We start from the raw sequence: 13,736 nt of genomic DNA on the forward strand, positions 1-13,736 counted from the left end.
AAATTATTTCAAGAGGTAAATATCTTACCTAAGTATCATTTTTAACCTAAATATTTCTAAGTTTTTTACAGTTTCTTCTTGTCCTGGAACTCTCGAAGCTAAATTTTTCAAAGATTTAATAATCATTGAAAGAGCATCATTTTTGGCTTCATTCTTTGCTTCTTTTTTCAGTTCTTCATCAGTTAAGTTTTCTAAAAACTGTGGAACCATTTCTATCACTGGAAGAAAGTACTTTTTCACCGTATGAAGAGTGAGAAACTCATAGCATTGTCCAAATGGTCTGAAACAAGAAAGACAGAAATTTCTTTCAATATACAATTTCTTACAATCAACTAGGACTGAACTCAGACTATTTGTTTTTTTTAATCCAAGTTACCAGCTAAAGAAACCATATTTGAAAAAGGAAACTCAATTTTTACTAAGCAATTAAGTAGCAATTTCTAGAATGCACTGAAGATTCATTTTAAAACATAACTTACTTAATAAGGGCTGCAATTATTTGAACATTTAATGCTGATCCATTAATAAAACGATCATGCAAAATCTGGAATCCATTTAAAGTGCCAAATTTGTTGAGAAGATCCACTAGCCAACCCTGTAATACAGTTAATAAAAAAGTTAACTTCTTACTTTTGGAGGGAAAATGCTATCTGAAGTAATTTCTTAAACACACTGGAAACAGGAAATGCAATAAAGGAAAATAATTATGTAAAACCATCTTTGAAAAAAAGACACAAAATATTGCATGTTGTTCACAGTAATCTTGTATATGAGAGAAAAGAATAATTGGTAGTACAATTAGATCATTAGGGCACAGCTGTTTGTTTGTATCAATGTAACTGGTGAACTGAGATTAGAAGCCATGCTTCTATCTCAAAGATCCCATCATGAGAATACCTTATTATCTGAAGGTCTATTTTTAAAAATTTAAGAGGGTAAAAAGACTTAAAAAAAAAGAAAGATTATTTGGTAACCTAAGATACTGTTGGAAATTTATTTTTTGTTGTAGCTGTGAATAACCATAAATACCCTTGAAACACAATAATCTTAAAGCCCAAGAGTGACCTATGCATTAAAAATGAGTTCCTGGTATTCTGTTTGTTGCTCCTAATTAGAACATGCTGGTTGATGCTTTGTGCTGACTTGTGAATACCCCCAGTTCTCATGTTAGAGGTACCACAATGCAATATAGTATGAATTACTTTTCAACCTCTTCCCTAAGAGACAACAAGTACAATGCAGCTGGGATAAGCAACAGTTTGTGTAGTTAAAAACATGTCTATAGGTAAAATTAAAAACAAGTCAATAGCTTATATAGATAAAAGAATCAGGTCTATTTAAAAACTCATGTACCTAGAACAGCTTTCTATTCCTTGCCTTCTAAAAGGCTACATTTTGGAAGTCCCTAAAGGAAGAAAAACAAAGGGGGGTGGGGAGGAAGGGGCACTTTCTATATTAGGTCTTAAGCAAAAGTCATTTCTACAACTATTTAAAAACAAAAAACAATGTTCAGGACACGGGGAAAATGCCAAGTATTAGATAATGCTTTAAAGAAACACTATGGCAGTTTTGATATGATTTTTATGAGACTCTAAATCAATTAAATTCTCAAATAAATCAACTACCATATTTCTATATAAGTTCATGATAATAGTTTCCTTTTTATTTGGCCTTAAAAGGCTAAATCAAAACAATGAAAAATCTGAGCGTTTAATTCACCAGTTCCCTTCTGGCATTCAGCAATTCAAAGAAAGTACATACTTATTATGTAATGCATTTTTATTTCTCCAGTAACTGGAATGGGACTATTAGGCTGATATACTCAATAGTTATTAAGTATATATAGCATATTATATATATGTGCACAAAGTAAAAATCAGTCTAAAGTTAATCTCATATGTTTTTAATTGCAATGTGCATTTAAGCAATTAGAAGACTCAAAAACTAGTAATACTCAAGAAAAGCTAGGCTTCAAAGAAAGATACATTAAAAAATATTCAATTTGAAGTCATCCTAAATCAAGTTGTCCCCTCTGAGACTCTTGCAGATTATTGTTGACTATAGAGCAAAAAATTAATTAAAAAAAAATACAGGTATATTTTGGAGATTGTCATTATTTAAATACTGATTTACTCAAAAACAAGCCTGAAGCGGCAATATGAATCTTAGGAAAAATCAGAAAATCTTAGCTCAATATAATCAATATACTTTGATGACTTCCACTTTTAACAGGATAAACCAAACATTTTAAGTTCAAATTTCCCTGTTTAAAAAAAATAATGTCAAATTTAAAAATGTCTTCTTAAATTCTAAAATTTAAAAACTGTATATGGTTAATTCTTTAATATTTATTAGAATAAGTATAGTTAGGCATTCATTTTTTAATGGACATACTATTTATGCTGCTATAGAAAATTTACACTGGAGGACTTTTACATTTTGTATACTAAATATATTTAATTGATATTTGTCAGCTTTGCTATTTTGCTTTCATTTGTATTTTCTATTGTTTTATGACACATTAGACAGGCCTCAGTCAAAGAAATACTCTACTCCACCCTTATTTAAAAGGGAAAACATGTTCTGTTTGACACTAACCCAAATTATGACTATTTCCCAAGAGACTGGGCAAAAGACAATTGGACTAACTACACAGAGAAAGCCAAAAATATTTTTAAATTAAAAAAATAATAATAACAATGCAAAATCCCTTTAAGAACTATATGAGATAACTCTACCCCATGCTACCAGGAGGTTAAGATCATTTAAAGTTCTGTAGCAGAGCAGAACAACTGTAACATTTAACTTTGAAAACAACAAATCAACACACTTTTGGTGATCGAGGGTCTGGAGAACGAGCAAAGAGTTCGTCTTCAGGCAACTGAACATTTGAGGAAACGGATTCACATGGACGTGTACCATTGTAGATATGGAATTTGCAATGAGGATTTAAGGCCATGGAGAGAAGTTCTAGAAGTGGAAACCAATCTTGGGACAACTTGGCCACACATAGCTCCACCAGGCGATGAGTATTATTGATAATACACCTCTGTTATATAAAAGGAGAAGGTAATTAATGAGAGAAAGACATTCCAAACAAAAATATGTTCCAATCTTGATTAATTATATTTTAATAATTATCCTTCAGTTGTTTGGTACTGATCATTTGAGTTATGTTTAACTTTTACTAATATTGGGATCAAACTTATGTATCAAAAAAGAAATTAGGGAGGTGAGAGAGAGGTTCAAGAGGGAGGGGACATGTGTATCTGTGGCAGAAACCAACACAATATTGTAAAGCAATTATCCTTCAATTAAAAATAAAATTTTAAAAAGCAATTAGCATTTACTTTATAAATTATATAGTATCTACTTTCAAAAACCATTTGCAATGGCTTACAAAATGTAGGCACTGCTCTGTGTCCCCAGACAAGATGCAAATTACCACTGCTTCCTCCTTGCAATTTTTAAACTAGAGGCAACAACTCTAAAATCTAAGCAATGTACTAAATATCCAAGATGGAGTAGGTTTGTGATCTAAGCCTGAATGCAGAAGTCTGGTACTACTCCCAAAGCTTCCATTTCATACTCAAAAACTCACAATTTGTGACCATATTTCCCTATAATAAACAAGGAACAGAGACTTATAGAAATTACGGAACTTCAATCTAAAAACGCACTTTTTTTTTTCACTTTTTAAGATCTCTGGAATTTGATTGTATCATATAATCATATAATATCATATAAACCTGAGACCACTATTGAATATTGGCTTGTGGTTTAAAATTTCAAGAGATTTTCTCCCCCTCCACCAGGTGCCAAAGTTGAAATGCGCAGGTTTCTTTGGTGTCTCTTTCTGTACGTAAAGTTTATTTCTCTGCATTGATCCTTTGTGTGCCAGATAATAGGTTCCCCATCTTGGGCGTTTTCCTTCCTTAGTAGTACATAAAATGAGTGACTGGTACATTTCACAACTGTGTCATATTTTCAATGAAATATGGTGGCATCTCAAAAATGACAAGGCACTCGAGAAATAAGGAAACAGATAAACCAATGTTTTCTAACTTGAAAACTCACTCATTCTAAATGATCATGCTTCTTTCAACAGAAATTATAAAATTTCTAATTTAAAAAAATCCTTTAATTCAAGTAATGATCAAATATGTAACCAAATATATATATATATAAATCATGACTATATAAATCAGATTTTTAAAATAAAAGACTCACATGAATCTCAAACTTCCAGCCACTCACTGCCTCGTCTGTAAGGATTTTCGTGAAAGATATTGTTAGCCCATCTCGAAAAAATCGCTGACATGCTTCACTTTTAACATCAAGGCCTAAGAAAAGGAGAGAAAAATTAATGTAAACAAATTATTTCTGATTGTCTTACAATGTCCAATTACATGATAAAAAGTAGTTAACTATAAAACATTCAGTAACAGCTAACAATTACAGACTAGTTTCGGAAAAAAATTCATAGCATTATCTAAGAGGTCAAAAAAGTAACAGATTGAAAAATAAAAACTATCAGTGAATTTCAAAAATACTTAACTGTATAAAAGTACATTAAGCCAAGTAATACTAAGATGAACTGAAAATATTTCTAATTATGACAGTGGCCCAATATTAAAAACAAAATGGTTATGAGAACAATGTGATAGGAGATTTAAATATTTACAGTATTTTATTGACAATAAACTTTAAAACAAACAAAAAATGATGTTTCTCAACTATTTTTAAAATCTCATTTTGGTTGTAAATTAGCCATTTGACAAATACTATTATATTATTCTAAAGAAGAGCTTCATCAATTAAAGTTAAATTTTCATCTTCATTATTAGTCTCTTTTACTGGCTCAACATCTGTTTCTTTATGTCTTTAATTCCATCTGATCTCAGAAAGGCAATAGTGCTACATGTCCCCAAACACACACAAAAAATCTTTAACTCTCCAGGACAAAATGAAAAGCCATTCAATTTGTATACAAAGTATCTGATTTTGGTTGTACAAAAGACATGACATTTAAACCTAGTACTGTAAAATCTGAACCTTGTCTAAAATTAAAATAAACCATGAGCCCTAAAGAAATATAGGGGAGTAGGAGGGGTAGAGACTGCATGTCCCGTGAATGTCAATGATTTAAATGAAATAACCATTGTGTGTTTTTACCTATCACTGTACAGTCAGGACTTAAAACATGCCTAGGACAGAAGTCTTCAAAAAATTTGCTGAACTGATGAATAAATGCATAAACGAACAAAAGAAATTTGAGTAGTAGAAAACAATGGTAATCTGATAATGCATTTTCATAACTCATTAGATTGGTTTTATAAGATTAATAAGGTGTAAAGACACATTCTTTAAATGAAGGAAGGTAATTAAGACAAAGGAAATTTTACCCTTGCTTGGAATTAGACAGACTTAAGCAAGGTACCAAAGACAATTTTTACAATAATTAATTTCAACTGATAATTAGAACATATCCATGGCTACCCAATTTCAGAAACTAAAATGTTACTGCTGTTTAATCTCCAAGCCTTAAAAATAAGTAGATATCACAATAGTAGCCCTTTGCAAAGAGAATTCAGTTGCACCTCAAGAACCAATCATTGAAAAAAATTAATTCCAAAATTAAGCTTTTACATCTAACAAGAATAAAAACATAGTTTTTTAAAAAATGGGTTATTAAAAAAAACACACAGTATTTCATTTTTCAAGTCTTTTTTTCTTTTAGAGGAAATTCAAACCTTTCTGTGTATTAAAAAATAATCAACACATAAGCTGGACAGTTTAAACATGAATATATACAAACTTCATGTATAACTTCAGAGAGTTCACAAACATCCTTGAAGGTTGTCCTAAGGATATGAACCCTTGCTCCAGGTATAAATCTTAAGCCATAGCAAGAAAACTTAGCTAAATGTTCTTGTCTAGGAATATACAGAAAAAGTATCCAGGCATGAAGTCAAACTATTTTCTAGTAGGATACATTATATGGAAAGCCTAATACCATTTAAACTTACCTTTTTTACTAAGGTCAATAGCAGCTTCTAAAAGCACTTCTAATTCCCCTTTTGGCAAAACTGGAACCACCCATCGAGGCCTAAGAGTTTTAATAATATAAAAAGGTGTTTATTGGTTGAACACTGAAAGAGGCACTATAAATGAGTTACTAATTACAGTTACTTACCTCACCATGAAAATACGAGAATTAAAATGACACTAAAATATTAAAACCACAAAGTTGGCAAACTAGTCTGCTTTGTTTGACTAAGTGTCATCTGTTGTCTCTACAAACAAAAAAATTTTTAAGGAACTGTCAAGAAAAAAATATAGCAATGAGAGAAGGGGGAATAAATTATTTTAATAACAAGACATAAAACTACTATAATAATCAAATATTACTTAAATGGATATCTATTGTTAGAGTTCATATGAAAGTGCTCTTTTATTTACATAAAAAACAATCATTTTATGTTTCTCTTCCCCAGATTTGCTAACATGCAATTCTGTCCTTGAGTGAGCAACCACCAGACAAAAATTGAATAGCAAAATACAACTTTTTGCTATTGTATCTCTGCTCTAAGAGAACGGTCAGGGACATTACAACTTTATACAATTGTTTGTTTGCTTGACTAATTCATTATATACATTTAATGTGTTCTTTCAAGTATATCTCTAAGAATAATGAATTAAATATATATTAATAGGAAAATTATTTAAGACAAATGAAATGAGGAAAACATTTCAGTAATATAGTAAGAATTCCATTATTTGTAGAGAAAGCAGTACTTATGATAATAAACACAAAGATAACCTGGAAGAATGCACACCTTATTGCTAGTGGTAAGTTTTGGTTAGGAGGTGTGTACATAACAAGGAAATTATAGTGAACCTTATTGACATAATATGTTTCTATGTTTAACAATGTGTACTTACATCATATTAGTTATGTAATCAGAATTTTTTTTTTAATTTATTTATTTATTTATTTTTACTTTACAATTCTGTATTGGTTTTGGCATACATTGACAGAATGTTTTTAAAAAGTAAATTCAGTAAAGCAAGTAAGTCCCTATCAGTTTGTTTTCCTTTTCTTTTGAGGGCATGTTTCATACCTCCCTAGGACTCACTTGTTGAGTTTACAGCCTGGTGTGAGCCCACAGACCTGTGGGGGCGGGGGGAGGGTCCCTGACACACTCTTCCCTTATCTGCTTTTTAAATATTTTCCTTCCCATACACACAAGCTTAAACTTTCACTCTCTGAGTCTTATTCCAGAGAAAGTGTGGGGGTGGGTGGGTGGGTGGAGGTGAATGTTTGTTATTATGAGAATGAAAAACTGTATACTCTGAACTACTCCCATGAGATGAAGATCAGGAGAAACAAATGGGTGAGATGCTTGAATGCCTCCAACTAATCAGTTGACAAGGGGCAGGCTCTGAGGAACTCAATCTCCTTATGACCTGGTTTACCTCAGGGCCATGCAAAAAGTATTCAAGTCATCCAGTAACCCATTCACCAATAAGAAAAAAGGGAAATCACACATATGGTTCTACTTCAGTAATACACCAGCTAGAGTGATCATCATTAATCTTAACACTTTATTGACACTGTTACTTCCTTTCATTTTTAAATCTATTAAGAACCACAGGTTGCAAAGTACTTGGCAATGACTGAGATGTTAAAGGTATTTAAAGAGACAATATGGTTAACTGCGATATTCTTATCCACTCTTGCTCTTTTCTTAGTACTAATCACTATGTTGAAAATCTTGTTTTTCCTGTGTATGACATACATCAAAAAACAAGACAAAATCAACTCACCTATTGATCATGTCATCCAACTTTGCCAGGTCAGTATGTGGAAATGCAGGCTCCTCGTCTTCAAGCTGTGATGGGGCATCACCTTGACCTTGTTCATCCGGAGGAGTTGCCGGGGAATTTTCATTGGAAGAATCAGGCGATGAGGTCTTAAAGATTAGATATTCCAGATTTAAGTTTCTATAACAAACATACATCTAATAATTCAAACACCAAAACAGATTAGGGGGAAATAATTTAAATTTTTAAAGATATGATCATTGTAAGTTTATGATGTATCAGGCAGTCTCTGTGCTACTACACTTCAACATAATTTCATTTAATCCTCAACAGCCTAAGGAAGTATTCTTCCACTTAATAGATTAAAAAAACAAAACCTCAGAAAATACGTAATTAGCCCAAGGTCACACAGCTCCAGTTCTTCGGTCAGGATTTAAATCCAGGTCTAATTCTAAAGTCTGAGTTCTTATCTACAATGTGTACTGCTTGTCCACTTACATTTCCCATATATGAGCCCTTCATGATACAAATTATTGCACACATTTTACAGATTAAAAAGTCTCTGACTTATAACTTTTATTTTTCATTTTGAAGAGGAAAAATAACTTTTATTCCATAGTTCCCCTAGTCTCAAACTACCATTCAAACAATTATTAAAACTTTATTGTGATTTCTAAACAAGTCACTTCATCTTCAACTAATAAGGCCAACTTTACTCTTCACTGTTGGTACTTCCTTTTTTCACTCCTCCATACTTTAGCTGTGCACAGTATTTCTACAACTAAGTGAATGAACTTTTACAACCCTTATTAATTTTGAAAGCAGATGGTATTTTTCTCCTAATTGAAACTAATCTAAATTTTAAGCTGATTTGTGTGTGTGTGTTTGGAATTTTCTACCCACTGTAGGTTGATGGCCCTTTTAGAGAAGGCCCCATTCCTTATCATTTTATTAGCACTTACTGAACAGATGCATATATAAATGCTTGTACTGAAGACAGGTGCGTATACTATATTCTAGTTACAAACTTTATACATGAACTCATAGAGCCAATTTGCAAGAAAACAGCAAATCTTTACTTAAGATGATGAACACTATGCAGGTGCTAAAGGGCTAGCTTCAAGGCAAAAAAACTACAGAACAGAATTCAAGTTTTAGAAGCCCAACAGAAATATTTGCATTTTAAGTATGTAACTTAGGAAGTCTGCTTCATTAATTTTTAAAAAGCCTCCCCCATTTCCTCTGGTATATATGTATTATAGATATACTCACAGAAATTGTGAAGACAAAAATAACAATTAAGATACCCATAATAATACACCAAAGATAAGCACCAGAGACATTTTCAATTATTTCCTGAAATTTTTGTTCTGTGACCCCCCACAAATCCTGTCCATATATACATATAAATTTTCACTAAAATTAGGATTATACTTGCTTAAGTTTGTGTCTTTTTCCATTTAAGCATTTTCCCACATCACTAACAATGTTTTTTAAAGAGCTGATTAATGGCCATATGGCCATAGCATTCAATCAATTAAAACAAAATTAAGGAACTCTGCAAATTTTACTGCTAACATAAAATTATACTTTTATATATAAATCTTTTACATAAAAATTTTCCTTATATATAATTAGTATAACAATGGTAAAAATTATTTCTTTTAGGGCTGCTGACATATATATTACCAAATTCCATTCCAGAAAGTCTGCACCCTCCCATAAACATCTCCCAAGAGTGTTCATCTCATAGGGCCTTTGCCAAGGCTGCTTCATTTATCACTGAGCTTTAGTAGAGCTTAAAATTCTCTCCTGTGGGAACCCTTCTAAAAATTACTATATATCAAGTGAAAAATCTGATTGATTTTAGAAATTCCCTTTATGCCATATGAAAAAAATATATTCAAGGTAAGCCATAAGGTGGGAAGTGATTAGTGCTATGTTTGCTTCTGCCAGGTCCATTAAGTGCCAAATCTTTTGAAATAACTAGAATCCTAACATTAAAAAGTAGAGAAGAAGAAAGCGAAAAAGGAATACTACAGATGGTTATGAATATAATTTGTGGGAATTCCCTGGCGATTCAGTGGTGAGGACGCCATGCTCTCACTGCCAAGGGCCCAGGTTCAGTCCCTGGTCTGGGAACTAAGATCCCACAAGCTGTGAGGCCAAAAAAAGGGAAGAATGCAATTTGTTTGTTCCTTTTAAAATTATCATCTCCAAAAATGTAAAGAGCTATTTAAAGGAAGAGGACATAATGCAGATGCATAATATTACGTTGAAGATCACAAACCCAAGAGCTCTTAGTATACCTTAAGATAAGAGGAAGATTGGAGATTTAATTTCTACCTAAAGCCATGCAAACCACAAACACTGGCGAATGATTTAGGAGTCTGTGCACAGTGCAGGTATGAAACAGAAAAGAGAGGGCAAAAGACACTGGAAATCCAACTACAAGCTCCTGGTTTAAAAATATACATCTCTGGCATCTACCACAAACTGACTACGTTTAAAGAAACATGAGTACTGGCTAACAAATGTATGACATAGGAAAGACTTAACTCTGTCCAAGACCTGTGACCATATACTTAAGTATTACATGTCCTAAAAGTGGGAACTGGAGAGGAAAAGGAATAAACTTGACATTTATTAAAACCTGACTTGCTCATGTCTCTAAAATGACAGAGGGAGAGGATGAAAGTGGGGGAAGGAGGGAGGGAAAGAGGACGACGCACATGGGCGAGCGCACACACGTGCAACTCTTTCCTATCATACTTGTAAATAGAGAGAATAACCTATAATAGCTAGACAACAAAAACGTATTCTCAAATGACAGATGTAAGTACTCTACAATAACTTTTGCCTAAAACGTACCCACACAGAATTCTACATAAACATGCACCAAACGTAAGCAAGTTTGTGATTCACGTGCATGCCTCTAAGTGCTGTCTGAGCTGCATTACAAGTTTTAATGTTTGTCTTATTCAATTTACTATTTCCTGGTATAAAAGTATGTACAACAGAAAGCTGAAAACTAATTCTTTAAACTCCCATTTCAAGAAATGAGAAAAAAGAATGGCAATTCAAACTCAAAAGAAGTAAAAGGGAACACGAAATAAGGGTTAAAAGCATAAAAGTAGGAAGGGGGTAGAGAGTTAAAGCCAAAAACTGGTTTGAGGGAAAGTTTGATGAAATTGATAAATCCTTTCTTTAGGAAAGGGTAATCAGGAGAGAGAACACAAATTAGCAGTATCAGGGATGAAAAAGGAGATGTTACCACAGATCCTAAGACATTAAAAAGATAAAAAAGGATATTATAAACAGTCTTGCTTCAATACATTTGACAATCTAGATGCAGTGGACAAATTCCTTGAGAAAACACATTACCAAAAGTCACATGCACACACACAAATCAGAAAATCCCCCCATTAAAAAAAAAGTTGGACCTGCAGTTATATCCTTTCCACAAATACAGCCCCAAGCAGATTGTTTTGATTTTACTGGTGAAATTATTAATGCAGAAATAACTGAAATCTTACACAAATTCATCCAGAGAACAGAAAAAGAATATTACCCTTTGAGTTTTGAGGTCAGCATAAAATCTTGATACCCAAATCTATTTTAAGCTCTTAGAAAATATTATTTCATTTGATGCTCTTAATGATCCCATGAAGTACAGTATTGTTATCTTTTTACAGCAGAAAAACTAAGGTTTAAAAGGTCATATAATTTACCCAGAGTCATAAAGCTAGCATCGCATGGTGCAAAGCTAAAATGTGAGCACAAGCAACATGACTTGAGTCCATACTCTCACCACAGGCTACATCAAATGATTTAATGCTTTGCTCTGGAACTGACAAAGGGCTTAACTTTAATGACTTCTGATAGAATAAGACACCAGAGGGAAAAAAGGGGCTACATATCCAAGCATCACCACCTATACAGCATTTGAGATTCTTGTTACTGTGTAAGACACATGTTTATTTTTCTTAATAACAGCTTTATGGTTCACAAATTATTCAGAACATACTCCTAATTATTCAGAACATGGTATATTTAGTTATTTAGAACATGGGGTATCTATACCTGTAACAGATACACCAACGTAACTTTAACTAGTATCTTAAACTTCCTACCTGATTCTGTTGGAGGGCGGGCTGAGACTGTCCATCAGGAGCCTGGCCCTGGCTGTCATTCCCTCCTACTGGAGAGCCACGAGTCGTGGCTGTCATACTCGACACAGGGCAGATCTTTGCAATTTTGTCTGCTTATGTAGTTGTCTTGAAAAAAGAAATTATAGTCCACTTATAGAAGATGAAGTACCAGCATTTGTCAGTCTTAAAAAGCTCCAATTCAAGAATAAACCATCTTGCAGAGACCATTGCATAACCTACAAGTAAAAGAAAAAAAAAGCACATTTGTTTTAGACATAAAAAAACATTAAGGAATTGTTCAAATTTAATATTACCAGTGAATCTAGTCAGGAGAAGGTGGCTATGTAAAAGAGAGGACAAAGTGAAAAGTTAGTTTCATTAATACTGTATTTAAATAAACTGATAATAGTACATCAGTAGTTACATCAAGAAAACATACAAGTACAGCCTCATAATATTTGTTTCCTATCAAGGTTATTTATTAGGCTGTTATTTCGATTCAATTATGGAGTGGCAAAAACTGTCTTCAATTTGCTAATGCCTTGAATATACACAATTTCACAAACGTATTTAAGATATAAACCAAGTAATAAAATCTGATTATTAAAAATATTTCAGGAAGAACTGTACAACTAACATTTATCACTGGTACATGGGTATTAAAATGGTTTCTAAACAAATGTACAAGTGGTTTTAACAGAAACTTTAAAACTTTGGGGGATGTTTTCTTTGGAGAGGGTTCAAACTGTATCCTACTCCTCCAATACAACCTGTTTTGCCAAATGTCCTTGACTTTTCCCTTTTGGGGAGGTTTTGGCCCCAGGCACCCCCAGAGCCATGGCAGGGCTCCAGACCCAAACTGTTTAACAATGGAATTCTTCTTTGCTACCTGAGCAGCAAAGGTGTATAGAGGAAGACCACCAAACCCTCAATTCTGTATTCTTGGCTGCAGTGTAAAATCATCCAAGGTGCTTTTAAAAACACTGATGTCCAAACCCCTCTTCAGAATGAATAAATTACAGTATTTTGGAGTTAAGCCTAGGCATCAGTACTTTTAAAAATATCTCCCCCATAACTGATTCTAATATGCCACAAGAATGAGAACCTCAATTGATTGATTTACAGGTATTTAGTTTTTGTTTTTTTTTTTTACAGGTATTTAGTTTTAAGGAAACCACATTTCCATTTACTCCATGTTTGCCTCAAACTTAAAGTTTAAGACTGATAGTATCGAGGACTGCTGCTGCTGCTGCTGCTAAGTCGCTTCAGTCGTGTCCGACTCTGTGCGACCCCATAGACGGCAGCCCACCAGGTTCCGCCGTCCCTGGGATTCTCCAGGCAAGAACACTGGAGTGGGTTGCCATTTCCTTCTCCAATGCATGAAAGTGAAAAGTGAAAGTGAAGTCGCTCAGTCTGTCTGACTCTTCATGACCCCATGGACTGGTGAGGCTAAAAACGGGAAAACCTTTAATACGTAAAGTGGCAAAACAAAAGGTAACATGGTTGAACAGCCTCTCTCTCACCGCAGATGGTGACTGCAGCCATGAAATTAAAAGACACTTACTACTTGGAAGAAAAGTTATGACCAACCTAGATAGCATATTCAAAAGCAGGGACATTACTTTGCCGACTAAGGTCCGTCTAGTCAAGGCTATGGTTTTTCCTGTGGTCATGTATGGATGTGAGAGTTGGACTGTGAAGAAGGCTGAGCGCCGAAGAATTGATGCTTTTGAACTGTGGTGTTGGAGAAGACTCTTG

General features: G+C 33.4%; 1 protein-coding gene across 4 annotated transcripts in view; it reads right to left on the minus strand.

Annotated features, from left to right (window-relative positions):
• The window catches only part of USP9X (ubiquitin specific peptidase 9 X-linked), a 117,789-nt gene that overhangs the window by 71,493 nt on the left and 32,560 nt on the right, over positions 1-13,736 (minus strand). For all 4 annotated transcript variants that reach the window (XM_040266173.1, XM_040266174.1, XM_040266172.1 and 1 more), the window contains exons 2-8: positions 11,961-12,214; positions 7,831-7,976; positions 6,030-6,109; positions 4,231-4,343; positions 2,831-3,049; positions 480-595; positions 29-280 (exon numbers count right to left, since the gene is read on the minus strand). In XM_040266173.1, the coding sequence (XP_040122107.1) occupies positions 29-280; positions 480-595; positions 2,831-3,049; positions 4,231-4,343; positions 6,030-6,109; positions 7,831-7,976; positions 11,961-12,056 (1,022 nt within the window). In that variant the 5' untranslated portion in view covers positions 12,057-12,214. The remainder of the gene's footprint in view (positions 1-28; positions 281-479; positions 596-2,830; positions 3,050-4,230; positions 4,344-6,029; positions 6,110-7,830; positions 7,977-11,960; positions 12,215-13,736) is intronic.

Source organism: Oryx dammah, unplaced genomic scaffold (assembly GCF_014754425.2).
Source record: "Oryx dammah isolate SB20612 unplaced genomic scaffold, SCBI_Odam_1.1 HiC_scaffold_23, whole genome shotgun sequence".
In the NCBI taxonomy this organism is placed as follows: domain Eukaryota; kingdom Metazoa; phylum Chordata; class Mammalia; order Artiodactyla; family Bovidae; genus Oryx; species Oryx dammah.